The sequence below is a fragment of the Xyrauchen texanus genome, chromosome 4, assembly GCF_025860055.1.
Source record: "Xyrauchen texanus isolate HMW12.3.18 chromosome 4, RBS_HiC_50CHRs, whole genome shotgun sequence".
NCBI classification, from domain to species: domain Eukaryota; kingdom Metazoa; phylum Chordata; class Actinopteri; order Cypriniformes; family Catostomidae; genus Xyrauchen; species Xyrauchen texanus.
This window is the reverse complement of record NC_068279.1, coordinates 35,127,721-35,148,905: the sequence shown is the minus strand read 5'-3', so window position 1 is coordinate 35,148,905 and position 21,185 is coordinate 35,127,721. Positions and strand designations below refer to the sequence as shown.

General features: G+C 39.3%; 1 protein-coding gene across 1 annotated transcript in view; it reads right to left on the bottom strand.

Moving 5' to 3' along the window:
- Positions 1-21,185, bottom strand: part of adgrv1 (adhesion G protein-coupled receptor V1) — a 178,519-nt gene that overhangs the window by 149,987 nt on the left and 7,347 nt on the right. The window contains exons 3-19 of the mRNA XM_052125837.1: positions 17,143-17,238; positions 16,598-16,702; positions 16,344-16,457; positions 15,302-15,864; positions 14,674-14,944; positions 11,213-11,542; positions 9,233-9,409; positions 8,903-9,126; positions 7,233-7,359; positions 6,570-6,755; positions 6,140-6,320; positions 5,868-6,031; positions 5,649-5,772; positions 4,036-4,296; positions 3,033-3,159; positions 2,686-2,903; positions 1,619-2,362 (exon numbers count right to left, since the gene is read on the bottom strand). Of these exons, the coding sequence (XP_051981797.1) occupies positions 1,619-2,362; positions 2,686-2,903; positions 3,033-3,159; positions 4,036-4,296; positions 5,649-5,772; positions 5,868-6,031; positions 6,140-6,320; positions 6,570-6,755; positions 7,233-7,359; positions 8,903-9,126; positions 9,233-9,409; positions 11,213-11,542; positions 14,674-14,944; positions 15,302-15,864; positions 16,344-16,457; positions 16,598-16,702; positions 17,143-17,238 (4,012 nt within the window). The remainder of the gene's footprint in view (positions 1-1,618; positions 2,363-2,685; positions 2,904-3,032; positions 3,160-4,035; positions 4,297-5,648; positions 5,773-5,867; positions 6,032-6,139; positions 6,321-6,569; positions 6,756-7,232; positions 7,360-8,902; positions 9,127-9,232; positions 9,410-11,212; positions 11,543-14,673; positions 14,945-15,301; positions 15,865-16,343; positions 16,458-16,597; positions 16,703-17,142; positions 17,239-21,185) is intronic.

The following is a 21,185-nucleotide window of genomic DNA, read 5'->3' as shown; positions in this document are numbered from 1 at the left end:
GTTGCACTGAAAAGGACATGTTCCTTCAAATCCTCACAGCTCCAGCCTTCCTATTAGTCCATGACAGATCATGTCATGAGCAGGTGGCCAAGAATATGGGTGCCAAAAAAAAAAAAAAGCACTTTCTATGATGTGACAGCAGTGAAATTAGGAGAGAAAGGGTAGAGTTCATCCTCATTGGTTACACCAGCTTAAAGCGGTAACCCCCTGACCACCAGAGAGACATTCAAATGCACACAACTGTACAAATTGAGGAAATACGCTTCACGGATACCAGACAAGAGCATTCAACAAAGGCCATTACCACCAGTCAAGCTAATAATAAGAGACAATCTCATATGTTATTGCAGTTTGTGTACATTCCCTTGACTAAAGATGCCAAGAAAGTCTTGGCAGGGGGCTCCATTGTTTTCAATTTGAGAAAGAGAGGGCTGGCTGCCTATATGTGCTTCAAACAATGTGCAGCAGTGACCAAGGGCTCACTCAAGCATATCTTCCTGTGATATTCAAACAATGGCGCAGGGCTCTCACCAGATGTGGGCCACAATAATGGGAATGGGGATGAGGAACCGCATCTCATCGCTTGACCCAAACAATCAAGTGAATAAAAAAATATGGCAGAGGTGGGTTCCCAATTTGTAATATTGTTAATTCTAAATACAAAGGGGGATAAAATATGGTAAAATATGGGCGAATTAGCATTGTCCTGAATACCATTGCTAGCAATAAATAAATAAATAAATAAAAGGTGTTTAAGTTTGAGCAAAGCTTAGGTATTAGGCTGTCAGATCAAAACTGCCATTGCCATTGTCATGATACCCGGCGCATGTCTTGCTTTATGTATGAAAATCAATAAATAATGTCTAGAGATTAGTTAAAGGGATAGTTCACCAAATATGGAAATTCTGTCATAATTTTCTGACACTGTTGTTGCTCCAAACCCACTATTTTATTTTTTTCTTTCATGGAATACAGTAGGAGATGTAAGGCAGAAAGACAGTCACCTCATTCAGTCAAAGTCACCAACATTTTATTTAATTGTATGGGAAAAAAATGCAATGTAAATGAATGGTGGCTGAGGCTATTATTCTGACTAACGTTTCCTTCTCTGTCCCACAGAAAAAAGAAAATCATAAAGAGACTGATCAAAATTCATTATGAGAAAATACTGATTATTTCCTTGATATTGCAACTGCGATTAATTTTGATCAATAGACAGAAATCTTTTGTCTGGGGCATCTGAATACCATATTCTTTATGTAGGCTACTACTATTCAAAGAGTTACTGGTATTCAAATTGTGACACAATTAGACATAAATTGAGCAATAGAAATGCCTGTAATTGGGTAGTCCTCCACTGCTGTACTTTTTTATTATTTTTTTTTGTGCAAGAGGAGTACACCTCAACAAATTGCTGTAATTGATTATTTTCATGATATGTCAACTGCGGAAGCTCTAATTGTAATCCTGATTTATTCGATTAATTGTGCAAGGGTAGCACCATATCATTCATTCATTCATGCATCGGAACACCCAAACACAAGCATATTATCTCAGCATTTCACAACATTCACATTCAAAATTAACACTGATTTAGAAAAATACAACTTTGACTCACCATTTATAATTGCTTCTCCTTTTAGACTCTTAATTCCCCCGGATATTGGGCTCCCGTCCAGATAAAACTCAATAATTCCATCTTCCACAGCAATGATGACTTGAACCCATGAATTATCCTCTAAAAATTTAGCTGTAGTAGCTTGTGCTACCTGTGTGCTGTTAGATCCAATAGTTGTGTAATGAAGCCTAACAGTAACATGGGACGCATTGGTCTGGACCTGAACTGCATAATATATAGTTCCATTCCCATTGCCTTTTGAAACAACAAACCCATCTGTACTGGGCCTGGGCATCATCCACACCGAGAGAGTGAAGTTAGCCAAGATCTGAGGAACCTGCAGATGGGTTTCTGAACTGATAGACCCATAAGCTCCTGGAAGTCCAGAGAAGTAGTATGCATCGGTGCCTGCATGGTGCCTCCTGGCATGTGGTCGGAGCTCTACAGCTTGAGGAAATGAGGCCATAAGTATCAGGTCCTCCATGTGTGGTAGACCATCTGGGAAAGCACTAGATAGGATTTCCCAGGCCACACGCACATCTCGGAAGGTGCCTTGCTGGCGAAGTATGGTGAAGGACGTGACACCCAACATGTCATCGACTGATAAGACGTCCTCTGCTACCTCACGTTCTAGCGTACTAGGATCAATGGCAAAGACTCCAAATGGGTCGTCATTGAAGGGAATGAAAACAGATGCATTGAGGTTTTTCTTTGCCAGTATTCCACCTTCACCAGGATAACCACCTACAAATGATAAGATGTAAGATTGCTAATGTGCCATGAAATTGAAAGGAATAGTTTACCCAAAAATAAAGATGTTAAATCTCATGTATTCAAAATTATTAAAATATTTCTTCCATGAAGCACAAAAATAGATTTTAGATAGAATGTTAGGAACCATTCACTTTCAGATGCAATGAAAGTGAATGATGACCTAAGCAACATATCATTTTGACATCTAGAAAAGAAAGTCATATGGATTTAGAATAAATAATGGAAGAAATTTCATTTTTGGAAGAACTATCCCTTTAAAAATGATTTACATAACCATTGACCTATAGCTCTACCTGAGACGTTAATGAGTCTGAGCTCATAGAACTCAGAGAACTCTGGGAGATTGTCAGAAATGGCTTCAAGAACAATAGGATTTGTCTTCTCTCCAGTACGAAATACTATTGAACCATATGTGTTCAGGAATTCTTGGTGAGGTTCAAGGGGGATGTCATTGGCAAACAACTGCCAGTATATTGTGACATTGCCAAAGTGACCTCTGTCTCTAAGAACACTGGGGACACAAAAAGAAATATGCGTTTATAGGAAATGATCATTCAAATGCTTCTATTGAGACAGTTTTAAATGCAAAGTGCTGTACTTTTAAATCACTTCTCATTCAAGTGTATAACAGGTGACTCACTAAAATCCATTGGCTCTTCCCTCTTCTACTGGCTTCTGAGTGGGATCCAAAGAGAATATTCCATTGGTGTCATCATTGGCCTCAATTACCACTGTAACAGTGTCACGACCATACACCACAGCATCACCTATTATGACCCATACACACACATAGATAAACAGAACATAGTTATACTCTCACACTCTCTTACATTTACAGTCAGCATAATCTTCATCACTTATCCAAGGCATTGTGTCACAAATGGTTTAAAAAATTGTCATTAGCATCCGCATTTGATGCAAAACACTGATATAAATTCTGTTTAAGTAACAGTGATGGGGATACATCTTATGGTAGACAACTTTATCCACTGGAATTTGGATTCTGGTAAAATCCTTTTTTTAGAGTATTTGATAATAGAAATTATATTTACATTGAATATAATGTAGCCTAATAATTTTTTTTATTGTTTTTAGTGAAATAAACCTGCAACCAATATCAGAGCAAAGTTTAGAATCAACCTGCATTACAATTACATATTAAACCATCACATTGTATGAAATGCAAAAACATGGTCTTCTGAAAAACTTTCAGGCATGAATCCAAACAGGATGCAACCAGTTTTGCTTTGTAATGTGAGGATGGATGGTTATTATCTCTTTTCATGAATGTTTGTGTGTGTGTTCCACAATGCAGGGATCCAAGAGGGCTTTTGAGAGTCAAGGCCAAGCATCAGAGCTCTTTGTGAATCAAAATAAATGTTTAAAGGGGAGCGTTTATTGACTATACAGAGCAGAGCTGAAGAGCAGTATTTATCTCTCAGAGTGGCATTTTATCTAAGCTAATTGGGCAATACGGACAATGCATTTTGGATTTGAAGGACTGGCATTAAAATAACCCAACACAAACCAAATGCCAATACAAATTGAAAAACAACCTGAAGTTTTCAACATGCAATGCACTGTCTGGGTAATTAAAACTTCCAAGTGAACTGAACATCAATAACACAGAGAACATTACAAACCTGTGGCATTGAAGAGAATTATGTAAAATGGTTCATCTGTCTCAGGTATGTCATCATCTACCACAGCAACTGATAAGTTCTTGATCCACTCTCCAACTTCAAAGACCAAGACAGAGTTGTTGTTCAGAGGAATGAAGTCTCCTGGGGATGTGTCACCATACTCAAACCGATACTTCACTGTGGTCATATAATTGGCCAGTCCAGCTCGCAGGATGGTGAAATAGGCCATGCCCCCTTCTTTCACCCTCTGAACCTCAGGTTCTGGAGAAAATAATGATAATAAAATGCCATATTTATACTGCAATAACCTGTGAGTATACCACACATAACATACCATGCCACATAATGTACATAGTATAAAGTACCACTGCATGACCTGGATTGGGAAAGGGGTCTAAGACACTGACTGCTTAAGCCACAAAATGTATGAAAGTCACTGCATTAGGTAACAGAATATCAAACCAAGAGGCATTTGTTTAAAAAATGTCACAAGCACACTTATCAAGCAAAACTTTTCAAGTTTTTAATGATTAAACAATCACCTTGAGAAAAGTGAAAATAGTTCTGAGAAAAGGTATTGCATAATTTGTTTGCCTCTTGGTTTGATATTGCGTTGCCTAATGAAGTAACATTCACACATTTTTGAGTGTGTCTTAAGCATTCAAACACTTTTTGCTGTTCATCCATTTTTAAAGGTATAGTTCACCCAAATCTCATTATTTACTCACCCTCATGATATACCAGGTGTGTATGACTTTCTTATTTACCAGAACACATTGTAAGAAAATTTGAAAAATATCTTAGCTCAGTAGGTCCTTAAAATGCAAGTGGATGGTAATCCGATTTTTAAGGCTCCAAATATCACAGACAGTCAGCATATTCGTCATTGACACGACTCCAGCGGTTAAGTTAATGTCTTTTAAAATGATAATAAAGTGATACAGACATAATCTCACATTCTCCTCTCGGTTGAGACATCCAGGATAAGCACACAAACACACCATTGTGAATAAAGAAACAGATAAAAACAGATCTAAATTAAAACCAATGAAGTTTCTGTACAGCATTCCTCCTATTCACTTGTAAACAGTGCTGTTCCTCCGGCTGTGACTTATGTGTGTCAGTTCTCGTGTGTTTCAAATGCTATGTCACACACGCCTACTGCTGCAGAACAGAAGCATGATTTAGAAATTAATAAATCCTTAAATATTTATCTTTTTCATACCAAAACCAATAGAGTTGCTTATAAAGACATTCATTTAACAGCTGGAGGTGTATGAATGACGTTTATGCTGAAGGCAAAAATCTGAACACCATTAAGTTGCATTTTAATTACCTACTGAGCTAAGATATTTTTCTAATTTTCTTTCAATGTTTACTAGTGAAGAAAGAAAGACATGCACACCTGGGATATCATGAAGTTGACTAGATTTCATGAATTTTCATTTTTGGGTGAACTATCACTTTAAGTGTGGTTTAAGTGTCCATATATTCTGGGGTGCCATTGTTTTTAATATCAGAAGTACATTTTCTTAAATCAAAATTATTACATCACCACTATAATCGTTTGGACAATAATAGAATGCCGATGTAGAAATTAATATTAAACATACCAGCAAAGTATATTGGATCATCATTCTCACGAATCCTTAGGCTTGCATTCAGAATGATGCCAAGTCTTGCTCCACCCCGTGTATTGAGAAGGGTGATGGTAAAATTTTCAGCTTTCTCTGGGATCTGCAAGAATCAATTCAAAAAATGTGTAATATAAATATGGTTCTGTTTCACAAACAGAAGCACCTACTCAAGTATTATGAACTGAGGAAGGTTACCTCATCTGGCACAGAAAATAGAGTCAGGTTCTTCAGGTTCTCCCCTTCAGCAAAGGTGATCTCACCCTGTACTGGGCTAATGTCTCCAAAATGGCTGGGCTCCAGGAGCCAGAAGACTGACACGTTCCCATATGTACCTTTGCTTCTCAAAATTGGGTAAGATGCTATTATAGAACATTTTGAGAGGTTATTTTAGATGACCTGAATGAAATGAACAGAGCACAAAATGTCAAGAAAAGTGACTCACAGTTTTAGTTAAAAGGACTATGTACCTGAATGAGGCTCCATGGCTTTACTCTCATTGATGGTGAAGTCCAGGGCAGGACGAATGAACTCAATGACCCCAAACGGGTCATCACTCTTACGCACGGTAATGTTGACCTGTCTTCGGTTGCCAAGGCCACTAGCTGGTGTGCTGTGGCTACTAAGGACCACTGAATATGTCTCATCTAGCTAAAGAAAAAACATCAGGCATTCTTTTAAAACACTAGCCTTTTTAGAATAAATTTTGAGTATTCAGAATACATTTTGAATCCCTATTCTACTAATAGGTAATAATAGGTAATAAAGTAATCTTGGCATTATAGTTCATCACTTTGCTAAGGGAAATGTACAGAACTTCCTAGATATTCTTGCTTTACCAAACAAGGGGTTGGATATGCTAATTGCAGGACAAACAAAGTTCCCAATATGAACTATTACCTCTGGAATTCCATCAGGCTTGGCTACCAGGGCCACCATCACTTCCCTTTCCCCTGGCTGGAACTCTAGAATCCCTGTGGCCCCATAAAACTGAGCATTTCCAGACGGTACCACTGTGTATCTTATAAGCTGGTTCAGCAGCTTGCCCTGCTCTCTGATCACCCTCAGTTCAACGGTCTCCCCCTCCTGCACATCCAACAAATAATAAGAACATGTGATATTTGTATGTAATTAGTATGTAATGTAATCATGATGATGAAAAAGTCAATGTAGCACATAATTAGAACTAGCAAGTTCATAGTTAGTTGACAAGAAATACTTTTGGTGAGTTGATATGTCCTGTGGTGTGAAATGTTATATTATATCTAAAACAATTTTAAAAAGCATTATGCTAATTATTTTCAAATAATTGTGCACTTTTTTAATAAAATATGAATTAAGAGACTACATGGAATTTTTTCGTATTTAAATATCGTCACACCATAGGACCATTTACAGTAAAAGGCTAATATGTGTTCAGTTACAGGACATAAGACACACTCTCTCTTCTGCATTCATATAAACTTGATCTTAAAATCTTGTTTTTCATCATTTAAAATTATGTTGCAACTACACACATATCGGATATATCTAAAAGCATGTTTGTGTTGTTGTTTGACATACATTGATAAACCAAGGTCCTTTAGAAACTGGGGAAAACTCAAAGAGTCCTCCGGGGTCATCGTTTTCCAGAATGACAATTTCTCGGCTGGTGAAACCTGGTTTCAGGATTTGGTTGTCCACATTAGTCCTGAACAATGATATGTTGATAATAAGCAAAATTGTAACATGATACAAATATAATGTAGAAATAGTGTTATGTATAATGCACAATAACATTCTGTTTCATGCAAAAGAAGTGGATTTATAACACACAGAATTTACATAATAACAGGTATAATGATTTCAAGCGTTCCATGCCAATCCATTTGCCACATTTATACTTTGTATGTATATGATTGTGATACTGCTGGAATTTTAAAGCATTTTGTAAATGCTTGGCCTGAGGCCTCTTGGTTATGCTGATTTGGCAAGTCATGTTTTGGAGCAATCCACTATCCTCCCTTCTCAGCAGGGGTTCTGTGTGTTAACCGAGCTTGGCTTGGTCTTAGCAGACATTGAAAGCTCCAGATAATTAGTAAAATGGCTGACAAAGAGCTTGCAGGGAGAAGTGTTCCAAACAAATGCATTCAGAGGATGTGCTGAATGCATACAAAGACTGACGTTCTTACAGAAAAGAATAAAGGAACTCAGTAAATTAGGTGCTAAATGAGAGCAAATGGCGGCCGTCTGCATCCAACTGCTTTAAAGCCCAACATATACACACACATTCTTGCTATTCATTTCACACACCAAGATAAAAGAGACATCCCCATCGAAACATTAAGACAAAGCCCCTGAAAGTTCAGAGTGGATGCTTTTCCAAATAAAGAGTTGATTCACAGCACACAATAAGGCAGAGTCTCTCTAGTATGCACTTACCCAAAGTACACTACAAAGCGAGCAGTCTCTACCCTGTGAAGGGAGAGTGGAGGAGCATTCCAATGCATTGATTATGAGAAAATTCACAGATTAGAGGAGAGAACATCTGAAGGGAATTGTATTACTACTGTACGAATCACAACTTTATAGTGGAATCAACGCTTTGATTTAAACAAATCTGCACAAATCCAACAAAATATATCAAAGCAGAAATTGATTGTGCTAATGCGGAACATTTTGACACTACCAGTCAAAACTCAGACACACTTGACCAAATAGATGTCTCTCATGATCTTAAAAGCCTTTAAGTTTTTAACTTGATGGAAAAGCTTATGCTTAAATGCTTGAAATTCATTTAGTAGAAATGTATAAATTAAGCCTATATAATTTTCCAAACAAAATTAACAGTCAAATAAATATTGAAGGAAAAGCAGCCAACAAGTGTTCAACATACATAAGACCAACATATTCCTTCAAAACGGTTTAAAAAGCATCCCAGGTACCTAATGAAGTTGGTTGAGAGAACCAGTGTTCAAAGCTGTAATCTAGGCAAAGGGTAACTTTTTGTCACTACATACTGTACAGTAATTACCATACTTCTGTTTGTGTTATTTAAAAGTTATGATGACTTGTGATTACTATTATTCTAATCTAAAATATAGAAAAAAGTAATAATAAAGAATGAGTAGGTGTGTCTAAACTTTTGATTTGTAGTGTATGTAAATATATGTACAATGAAACACAAAGGAACAGGAAACTGACAAGGAAAAAGAAAATGTTGGCTAATCAAATGATAGGTAGATAAACAGCACCTGTCTAGTGTAAGGATGACAGTCTCATTAATCTCTGGAATGTTATCAGCCTTTACGGTGATGTTAACCTCTGCTTCACTTTGTCCTGAGAGGAACTTGACTGATCCGACAAAAGGTGAAATGTCACCCTCAGTGACGTCGTCTCTGTTTTCGCCAGTGGGCCGCAGACTCCAGAAGACCACCGCCTGACCGTCAGTCCCATCTCGTCTCAGCTGAAGAGTTATCTAGTGGCAGATAAGTTATTTTAAGTGTGTGGTATGAGATTTATTTAAACTTTAATGGACCTATTAACCAATAAAACACAACACTGGACATAAGAGTGCTGTATACCAAGCTTGAATTGGAATCCTCTGGTTCCAGTGCGACCACAGTCTGATTACTGGTGAAACCAATCTCTCCATTTGCGATATCAGGTGTGATGACGAGTGAGATGTTCAAAGCTCCTCCAAAGTGAGGACTAATAGATGGAATTAGTGGGGTGATGTCCACCAACTGCACACTGTCCAACTAAATATGAATCAATTAAATGATTACATATCATTAACATTTCATAAAAAATTAATCAATAACCCATTTAACCTATTCTATTGTCTACTCAAATGTTTGACTAAAACTGAAAATGATGTCTATATTTTATCACCATTATGTTGTTTCAAATCAGTATGACTTTATGGGTCTGTTCCAAAACTGTGAGCAGCCTTGCTGTCTCCTACCTACATAGGCATCTGTCCTCTATGGCAGCATCCTTACTGAAATGATGCCTCTTAAGAGATCGATTTGGAATGCTCTACATAGGTGGCAGCTCTGCGCATCGTTCAAATAGCACTCCTCACCTGAAGTGCACGGGACACTCGACTGATTTCAATACAGGTGATGCAAGAGAAATTACGTGATTCTCTAATAAGCATAAATATGCACAACAATCACAGACAAATGTTGGGTAAATTTGGTTTTGTGTCATCTTAAATTGTCATGTATCGATACTTTTCAGTATTGAATGGATTATAAGTAAATGTATAATATACATTTCTCTTACTTCATCCGCCATCTTGGATTTATTTTTCATGGTGCATTCTGGGATCGCCTATATAGGGAAGGATGCATGCAATGCTACCTTAAAATTTGGCTAAAATAAGATATCTTAAGAGGCAGCATAATTAAAATTACCTTTTGGAACAGCCTTCACTTCAGAAGCGCACATATGATGTTTTAAAATGCTGCCTCTGGAGGATGCTCACTAGGATTTGGAACAGACCCTTTATGTCTTCCGTGGAGCACAAAAGGAGATGTTAGGCAGAATGTTAGCCTCAGTCACCATTCACTTTCATTGCATCTTTTTTTCATACATTGAAAGGGAATGGTGACTGAGAGTGCCAACATTGTATCTAATATCTACTTTTATGTTCCACAGAAGAAATTTACAGGCTTTACATTTCCCTGACAGATTAAGTGGCATACGCTTTTATACATAACTTCACTCATAGAACTTAGCCAATCAGAAAAACGATTTGCCTGTGAATTATTTTGAGCTTCTGGTTTTGCCAACAAGTTTTGGAAGGCATGTTTTGCAGAGAGAGTGTCTGGTTGAAAGAATGAGGTGGTGTAGTCCTACTGTACATTAATACTGTGTCACATGAAGTAATGTTAAGGTAAACGTTGAATTCTCTTTAGCCATGTTCATGACACTAAGGGGGTCCTTCAGACTAAACATGTTCTTGCACTACAATAAAACTAGACCCAGTGAACTAGAACAGAACTTGAGACACATTTTTAAAAGTTCTCAACTTGACACGGCATGTCAAGTTGACAAAAAAACACTGCTTGAGACACTGAAAAACAGCGGGATATGGCGCAACGGTCAAAGACATCCCTCAAGTGCATATTTACAAAGAAAAACAATTGAAAAACAGCACAGAAGGAAGCAATAATACATTCCGTGTGAACGACCCCTTAGAAAGAAAAACAATTAATATAACAGTGAAACCCACTGCCTGTGAAACAAGCACTTCACGTGATTGGCCATACTCTTCTGAGATGCTATTATAGCATATCTGCTCATCTTCAAGGGCCCTTGAGCATTAGACTAAAGGAGTTCTAACATTTTGTGTATTGTTTGTCAACATTGCTTGATCATAAAGCCATATCCCTAAAAACATCACAGATTAAGATAACTCATTAACAACCATCTAATGGAGATAATGTTGTATCAAGAAAGAAACAGCAAAACATTTTAAACAGTTACATAATAAAGAAATATAATCACTCCAAACTGAATAAATCAACAAAGCACCTTTCAACTAAGTATCTGACCTGTATGAGGAAATGAGCCCCGTTCTGTAGGAAGGCATCATTGCGAATTGGCAGGATGAGTTGAGCCTGTGACTGATCCGACTTGAACAGAACACTATTGACACTGGTACCGTTCAGCACACCATCTCTAGCTCGTGAGGGGTCCAGAGGTCTGGCAGGTATGTAGAGGGCAGTCAGGGTAAGTCGCACCTCTCCCAAGGTACCACCTTCCCGGAGGAAGCTAAGCGAGAGGAATCGCCCCTCTGGCTGACTCTGAATACTCTGGTTCTCTTTCGGATGAAAGACAAATTGACCATAGACATCATCACTGTCCTGAATGTAGAACACCATCTGTAAAGAAATAAAAGTTTTAGGTGAAGGTGAAGTGAGTATTTTTTTTTTTTCAATGTTAAAATACTCTCTCTTATCCCAACTTTAAGCAATTCATTTGTAGGTTGATTCCTTGGAAAAGTGTACACTATGGTGTTTTCAAAACATTTCTTGGTATGTTTAAACATCACGACCAACCCATGAATGCCGAGGGTTTGGGGGCAGGAGTCTCTGTTTACACAACCAATGGAAGACACGGATAATTTTCAATCACTGCTTTCATGTGTCTTGGCATGCTCTCTACCAGTCTTTCACATTGCTGTTGGGTGACTAAATCATTAGTATTGTGTTGTTTAAAAATGAATATGAATTTGCTTTCTTTGCATTATTCAAGGTCTGAAGAATTGGGAGAAATGTTGTCAGAACTTCATAAATAAAACTAAAATTTTCATTTTACTCAAATGATACCTAAATCCAGAGAAATTGATAATTTTGCAGTGGTCTCTTAATTTTTTTCCATATATATATATATATATATATATATATATATATATATACATAATCAGGAAAACCTAACATGCTGCAATAAACAAATGTAACCATCCATTACAGTGAATGAAACACAAGGCCATCTGTTTAAAGACTTGCAGTGAACTCATTTTAGAAAGTCCTCCTCTTTCATTAGACCTCACAAGAGCATAAAAATAGCATTCATGAGGTAGTTTTTTACACTGTAATTCACCCAAGCCTCATCAGACCAAGGCACAAGACCAATATTTGCAACCTGAATAGCAGTTTTGGACATTTTCAATTAATTAAGGGACAGTTTACAATTAGTAGCATGTCATGTTGTAGAGTCAGTTCCCTTTTAACAGGAATAGTTTGCCCCAAAATTTTTATTCTCGCATCATTTACTCACCCTCATACTACCCCAGATATGTATGACTTTCTTTCTTCTGCTGAACACAAACAAAGATTTTTAGATATTAGAATATTTCAGCTCTTTAGGTCCATACATTGCAAGTCAACAGGGTCTAAATATTTGAAGCTCAAAAAGCATATAAAGGCAGCATAAAAATACTCCAGTGGTTAAATCCATATCAATCATTTTTTTTACAATAATTCTCCACTTTAAAAAAGCCCTCATAAGCGCTTTGGTCTCTAAAGGGTTCTTCTTCTTTTGTATATGCCGATTAGCATTATTTGTGCATATCGCCACCTACCGGGCAGGGAGGAGAATTTATAGGAAAAAAGGATTTAAATACTGATCTGTTTCTCACCCCCAACCATAATATTGCTTCTGAAGGTTTAAGCACTGTAGAAGAATGGAATACTTTTATGCTGCCTTTATGTGCTTGTTGGAGCTTAAAAGTTCTGGTCACTATGCACTTACATTGTATGGAGCTGAACAGAGCTGAGACATTCTTCTAAAAATCTGTGTTTGTGATCAGCAGAAGAAAGAAAGTTATACACCTCTGGGATGGCATGAGGGTGAGTAAATTATGAGGGTATTTACATTTTTGGTGAACAATTCCTTTAAAGGGAAAGTTCACCCAAAAAAGAACATTCTGTCATTATTTTACTCACCATCATGCTGTTCCAGCCACATTACCTTTTCTTTTTTTCTCATTGAAACACAAAAGGTCATGTAGAATGACAATCTCAGTCACGATTCAGATGCAATGAAAGTGGATGGTGACTGGCACTAACATGCAGCCTAACATCACCTTTTGTGTTACACAGAAGACAGAAAGTCTTACAGGTTTGGAATGGCAGGAGGATGATTATATTTCACTTTTAGTTGAAAAATCCCATCAAACATATGCACAACAGCACTCCCATTGAGATCTCTAAAAGCAAGCTTTCACCCTCATGCCCACACTTATGAGTAATTGGTGCATTTCAACATAAACAAGGGGTTGAGTTTATACACTCCTTTCACACATCATGAAATGTGCAACAAAAAAGATATAACGAGAACACACACCCATCCACAAGCTCTGGTGTGCTATATTTTATGTTGGGATCACATGAAGGGAACACCCAAGTGACACTCAGTGTAACCGGCAGCCTGTGATACTGCTATGCCAGAAAGACACATGTGTCTCATTTTACGCCACATCCTTTAAACTGACTAGGTGCTGCCCAGATGGTAACTAAGAACCAGCTCTGATCTGTGAACTTCCTTCTTGAGCCAGAGTAAAATTAAGAAGAACTGCTCTGCAAGAGAACCTCCCTGGATGTTTCACCACAAACCTCCCACTGAGGTCCAAAAAGGAGCAGCTATCATGGCTCTTACAGTAGTGTGAAATTAAGCATAAAGGTCTAGAATATCCTCAAAGATGGAAATATTTCAACATGTACGAAAAAAAGCCCTGGGTTACATTATGAATAATAACTTTTCGTTGCAAAAATTAAAGGGGAGCTCTAGAGTGCTTTAAGTTGTCATCAATGTCAAATGGCGCCATCCTTCATAACTAAATCCTCCTCAGAATTGAGCCACCACCAGTCTATAATTTGCTATCCCCCAAAAAATAGACAAAATACTTTAAAGACATAGCTGAAGAAAAATAAAATCAGTCTTAATTTACCCACCCTCATGTTGTTCTTAACCAATATATCTTTCTTTCTTTTGTGGTAGACAAAGAAATGTATGGCAGCATGGTACGTGATAGCTTTGCGGTATGTGTAAACCTCACTCCCCTGGCCTCAAGAGGAGCACTAGCGACTGACGCTAGAGACTTTAGCCTTTAGCCTCATTGTTAGCATGCCTGCCTCCATGCTGGTTGACACCGGTTTGAATCCAGCTTGGAGCGGGTTGAGCAGTATCAGATACAATGGTGCCGTGACCCAGATCTGAGTGAATTTTAGGGGGGTGAGTGTAAAAAGAGCCAGATGGTACATGATAGCTGTGCAGTATGCGTAAACGGGTCAAGCAGGTCTGGTGCCATTAGTCTCAGTCACCATTCACTTGAATTGCATCTTTTTTCCACACAATGGAAGTGACTGAGGCTGACATTTTGCCTAAATCTCCTGAGAAGAAAGTCAAACAGGTTTGGAACAACATAAGGGTAGGTAAATTTTGACAGAATTTTTATTTTAGGGTGAACTTTTCCAGTCACTAAATCAGAAGACTAATGTCAACCACTTACTTCCATAGGTTCATCCACTTCAGCCCCTCCTTGTACAGATCCTGGGATCAGTCTGAGGAGGAAGGCCTCCGCTTCTTCAGGAAGGTTGTCCTGAGTGATGTTTAAAGGCAGAACAGCACTCATCTGCCCCACAGCAAACCTCAGTGTACCTGAGGTAGGGTTCAGGTCTGCGGAGACAGGAGTACTGTCTGTGGAGTTTCTCGTAATATTCCATCTAACCGAAACCGCCCCATGAGTTCCCCCGTTCCTCACAATGGTTATGCCTTCATATCTGAGACAGACAAACATAGGGTGTGTTCAATACAACACAGAAGTTTCAGGATTGCACTGCACCCTACTGACTTACTCTTGAATACCACAATGACCAAAACGAATCTGTGATGTACGTTTGTTTATTTGCAAATCCCAGGAGGTAAAACTAGCAGGTGCAACACAATACGTTTCTAGCATCAAGTTTTTTTTCTCTCCAGCACAAAGAGATCAATATTAATGAAGCTAATTGTTACATATCTGATGTTTCATATGTGGAGCATTTTATACTACCCAGCAAAACACAACTACACTGGCAAAATGTCTTGTCACTGTTGTGGCTGGTAAGGACAAAAACTCAAAATGCGATCATACTCACTCTTGGGTCAGGTCTTCATTAATGATGAGAGGATGTATTGGGGAAGGACTGATTGACAGCACTCCATAAGGCTTATCGTTGGGCTCAATGGTCACTTGCACTACACTTGGAGACAATAGCACTGCATCACCCAATAGCGTCTCTTCCAGAAGAAACACCTGGAAAGACTCTGCAATTTCTGGAATGTTGTCATCTGTGATGCTGAAGCGGAGCTGTGTTTCATGAACACCTGGAAGGAAAACAACCATCCTCTCTTTCTCTAAATCCACAAAGTCTACCAACGGGGTAGCACTGGCTGCCCCGTTGCCCGTTACGACTGCATAGGCCACAGATACAGCTCTATCATCTGAACCAATAAGAAAACCATCCTCAGTTCTGCCACGAGTAACAGTGAGAGAGATGACACCGATGTTCTCTGGCACAACAAGAGTGGGCTTGGAGAAGCGGACAGGAGCATCATTACGGGAGATCTTGATCTGCACTCTGCTTCTGTTAGGATTGAGCAAAGCTCCTCCAGCTGCTTCTGTCAACAGCACTGTGAAGGTCTCATCATCTTCCGGAAGCTTAGTGGAGATATGAGTTAAAAGACAAGTCTTTAATGAGAATACCTAATTGTTCATAGACAAAGTTCCCAAACATACTAAATGTAAGTACGTGAACGCAATGAATGCTGAATGATTCTATGGTACGTTTTTTTTCTTCTCTACTGTCATGGCGAAGCAACAGTTTGAAGAGACCCTTGCTTAGCATGTTAGAGCTTATAAACATATTTCCTTTTTTCCCCATCTGAATAATATTATACCTGGTTCTATGGCACAGACATTTGATTCTGTCTAGTACAGTAGTTTGGTACCTCCAAATTAACAAAACTATTAAGTTCAGTTGATTCACAATGCTGGCCAAGCACAACATCTGTATTGGTGTACTTGCATAAACTATGTTTGTGGCCTAAAAAGATTATCCTAATGTAGATGTCATGTTCCATGCCGTCATTATACATGTGCTTTTTATAATGTCAATGTAAAGTAACAAAAAACAGTACCTTGTCATCTTGTATCATGATGCTGAAAACAACAACAGAACGACCTGGAGGAATGGTAATATTCCCAATGTCTGGACTAAGATCCTCACTTGCAGGGTTTGGACCTCCAAAAATCTATGAATTAAAAAAGTAAACACTAAATTTTCACAGTAAATTTGTCATGAGATACTCCAAAGACTTTTCCTCACATCCAAAGTGTTCTGTTGAAAAAAAAATTTGAGTTACTACTGTAATTTGCTAGTTATGTTGCTTACCTCAAAGTTTACGGTCACAGTGCCATAGGTTCCCTTCTCTCGAAGGAGAGTCAGAGGCAAATACTGGCTTCTACCTCTTGGCTCCTCCACAGTAATAAGGGAGGTCTAAACAGTAAAAAACAAACATTATTCATTGGTTTGAAAACAGAGAGTATAACATCATAGGGCTTCAATACCTTATTTTCTGAATGTAGTGGCAGAATTATAAAATAGGTATATCAAGAACAGTTTTACGATACAAATATTAAAACTCAGCCTGTCAGTTTGATAGCTTGAACACAGTCGGTCTCCATGACAACATATAATTGTACATAATTAACAAGTTAATCCATTAGGTAAACTGACTTTCTTGTTTTCTCCAAGTCCTTAGCAACTCAGTAGTTTCTCAGCAAATCCCTGAGTTTCTCAGCAAATCACCCCCCACCCCACCCAAAACACACACAAAACAAGTGAAAATAACTTATAGTCACCCCTGTAACCTCCCCAGTGTGTTCTAAACAGCCTCTCCCCAGTGATTATTGAGGAAATGATGGAGAAAGTCTTACTGAGTTGAAGGAAATGATTCCAAAGGCATTGTCATTGGACAGGATGGTGATGGTGGCAGTATTTGGAGTTCCCAGTGTCACCCCATTTGAGGAGCTCTGAAAAAAAATAAATCATCCTATAAGTGAATCTGACCTCGAACTAAAGTACTGCATGCATTTTCAGTTTGTGATTCTGAGTTTAAGGTTAAATTTAAAGGTGACGGGTGTAATTTGTGCACCACCAGCTTCACCAAATGGAATTACATAGTTTTCAAACAAGTCATCACTCCCCCTGTTTGTCATTTATTAACAAAAAAATTGTCCCGCCTCAAACTCACACAAAGTGTTGAGCCAGTACTGTCTTAAAAATGACTGACGTTGTTTAACCAAATAATGATAAAATATTTTTAACCTAATAATTCAATAATTTAGTGAATAATAAAAACATTTTTTTGACTCAAATAAAACCAGATAATTTAGATGTTACCACTAGGGATGGGTGATACCACTTATTTTATTTTTGATCCGATACCAAGGCCAACATTGCAAATTATTGATACCAATACCAATACATTCATTTTTTTGCTAATTCTTGAGACAAAATGGGCTATTTTTTTACTAAAATTTAAAAAAAGTTTTAGTTATACATTTATAGGTTTTAACTGAATATCATTAGACTTCTGTTTTATCATTTATTAACAAAAAATACTTATTCCTTTATTTATTTATTTTTACAGTGAGTGTTGCATTGTTAAGCTAGTCAAGATGCTCAAACACATTACAGTAATGTTTTGATAACACCTATGTGTTTACACTTTTCAGAATCTATCAATGAATAGGTAAATTATATTGTCTCTGCAAACTTAGTGTGAACTAAGTGTGTATGAGTGTGTGTGATAAAGATAACAAAAAGAGACAGGGACAGAAGATAAAACGAGCAAGACCACATAAGAACTTAAATCCAACGCAGACCCTGTTTTCAGCAGTCCATTTAAATGAGCTTCTCCCAGCTGTAACAGAGCTTTCTTTCAGAAGCAGAGCTCTTGTTGCAGTGGCAACACAGACATGGAATACACACGCTCGGACAATTCTCTGTGCTAGCAGTGACTGAGGCCAAGCTCGGTACCACAGCACCCCAACACTCTCGTCCTAGCAGAGAACTGCTAAAGCAATAAAGGGCATTTAGATTTGCTTGAAGACATTTCCATGAAAAATATAATGGGTCTTGGTCAGTGACATAATGGTGAGGGGCAGAATGTATAGAAATAAAAAAAGATAAACAGAAAACAATAACAATTTAAAGAATCAAACTACATTCAGGTATATTTTCCACATAATCTCAATTTGTCCATCATTTTTTTTTTACTTTAACGTGTCCTTCAGTTCAGTACTTTCAGATCTGTTTCATGTCAATTATTCTTAAGGACTGTCTAGCTTTTGTTTTAAACTTTCTGCTTGGATTTAATTTAGCCAGTTGTCCTTTGTCAACCTTAAGTTGCCCCATTCTGCCAGCCTTGGGTTCATTTGTTAAACAGTGGACAAGTAGACAGTGGAGCCATGACCTGTTGTCATTAATCACTCACTGTCAACAGCCTGGGACACCAAAGTAAATTGGGGCCCTAAAATGTGACTCAAATACTTGAATATCTCTTTCTGTGCAATTACTTTTCCTTATATGATCCTTATATGATCTTTTTTCCTGGCAAAATGTGCATTGATAATAAAGCCATTTGTATATTGGCTTTAGAACGTAAACACTGTAGAGCTTTAAAAAAAAAAAAGGGCTGACATGTGAACTATTGGCTCAACCAACGGTGTGGTTTTGGGGTGGGGCTAACTGTTTGTTCAAAACTATGGCAGAGCGGGTGGAAGTTACAGTAAGAGTGTTTAAAAAAAACCTATTAATTGTTCAATTCTGTTTGGAAAATAGAAATTATACCCTTCCCCTTTAAGCTCCTAGGAAGTTAGACCATTTCCCTTTTCCACAGATTGAAAACTTGAGAGCTCAACAACAGTTGCGTGTTATACTTTAGGAAACTTATTTCCAGTCCTGTGCTTTCCTTAGTTATTAGCTTTGCATAATGGCTCTTTAATCTTAAAATAGTGACAGTTGTGGCTGTCACAGTTCTTTATTTTGCTTGAATGTGACTTGTGCATTAACAGCATTTCCTGGCCCTTTATTAGTGGAAGGCATCAAAGAATATGCAGGGCTGTGAGCCATTGAGCTGAGGCTGAAGAGTTCACAAGCTTTAAGTGCTGTTCTACTCAAGCAATAATTTGAACCAGTCTGTGATTGCCTCTCTTGAGACCAAACACTCAGTAATATTACAGTTAAGGGATAGTTCACTGAATAATGGACATTCTGTCATCATTCACTCACCCTCATTTTGTTCATGTTTGTTGAATTTCCATCTTCTGTGGAACTCAAAAGTTGTGCCGTATGTTTGCCTCACATTCGCAATTAAATGAAACTGAAAGCAATGAAAGTGAACAGTGACTGAGGCTAACATCTCCTAGGAGATTGTGCTCCACAGATGAAAGAAAGCCATATGGGTTTGGAACAACATGAGAGTGAGTAAATACTATCCCTTTCAAAAAAGGACTGGAAAAAACGTTTGGTTACGTATGTAACCTCCGTTCCCCGAGGGAGGGAACGACACGTTGTGTCGGAGAAGCGACACTAGGGGTCTCTCTTGAGCGCTGATATCCACCTCTGATCTATGAAAAAAGGCCAATGAGAGTTGGCAGCCAGTATTTACATGTCCCGCCCCCGGACATACGGGTATTTACGCGGCGCAAATACGGGAGTTCATTCAGGATTTTTCTGAGGAGCCGGAAATGGTCCGGCCACAACAGTGGCTCGGTTCAGCGACATGGCGGAGGAAAGACACAACGTGTCGTTCCCTCCCTCGGGGAACGGAGGTTACATACGTAACCAAACGTTCCCCTTCTGTCGCTCTCTCCACGTTGTGTCGGAAAAGCGACACTAGGGGACCCATTCCAATCTTGCCATGTGCTGAACCGTGTACGTGAACTGCCGATACAGAGGCGGGCAGGGATTCATCTAGTGCCACACATCGTCTGTACCCGGCTACACGTACCCTTCCCCAATGCCCCATACGAACATCGGGATCCTTCTAGTTACCCTGAGAGGGGAACAAGGCGATGTCTGCCAACATGGGAACGGGCCAGCCTGGCTGGGCCTCTTTTCTCTCTATGTTTCTCGCATAGAGCAATCACGGCCGGGGCCCTTACACGCATATAGGGAAGGGGGTCTTACCCAGACCCTGCGGAGACCACACCTGCCCTTTTTCTTGGGGAGGAAAAGTGGTAGGCACGTCACACGGCCGTCTTAGGGCTCGTGTGGAAAGTATGGTGCGGTGGTAGATCCAGCCTCGAAAGGGGGGAGTTGCTACAGCACGGCGACCGGGGCAGCTGTAACTGCCTAAGGGAGACACGGGGTCCGCTCAGTAGGGGACAGAACCGTGGAAATACACACAGGGGAGTCCGAGCAGGAGGCCTTACCTGTGGAGCACCTATACCAGTACAGGGTAGCCATCAGGGTACCCGCAGTGGCTTGGGTCGGCGAGTTCCTCCGCTGAACCGCTGGACCCGGAGGGCTGGGGAGGAATCGACCAGGGTCCCGACTTCGGAGTGGAGGCCCTGGGAAAAAGGCGCACTACTTAACCTTGACGTCAGGAAAAGGCGCTGGGCGCAAGCGATCCACCCGGCCGGTCGGTCTCACGTGTTACCGAGTTCTCACGGGCTCGGACCTGACAAAACACGAGACGCTAACCGACTCAACGCGGAGGTTGTAAAACCTCGTGAAGGTGTTGGGTGTTGCCCAACCCGCGGCTCTACAGATGTCTGCTAGGGAGGTGCCCTTGGCCAGTGCCCACGAGGATGCAACACCCCTTGTTGAGTGAGCTCGGACCCGCAAGGGTAGGGGCACGGCCTGGGTGTGATAAGCCAGTGTGATGGCGTCGACAACCCAGTGGGCGAGCCTCTGTTTGGAGACGGCATTCCCTTTCTGCCGTCCCCCAAAGCAGACAAAGAGCTGCTCA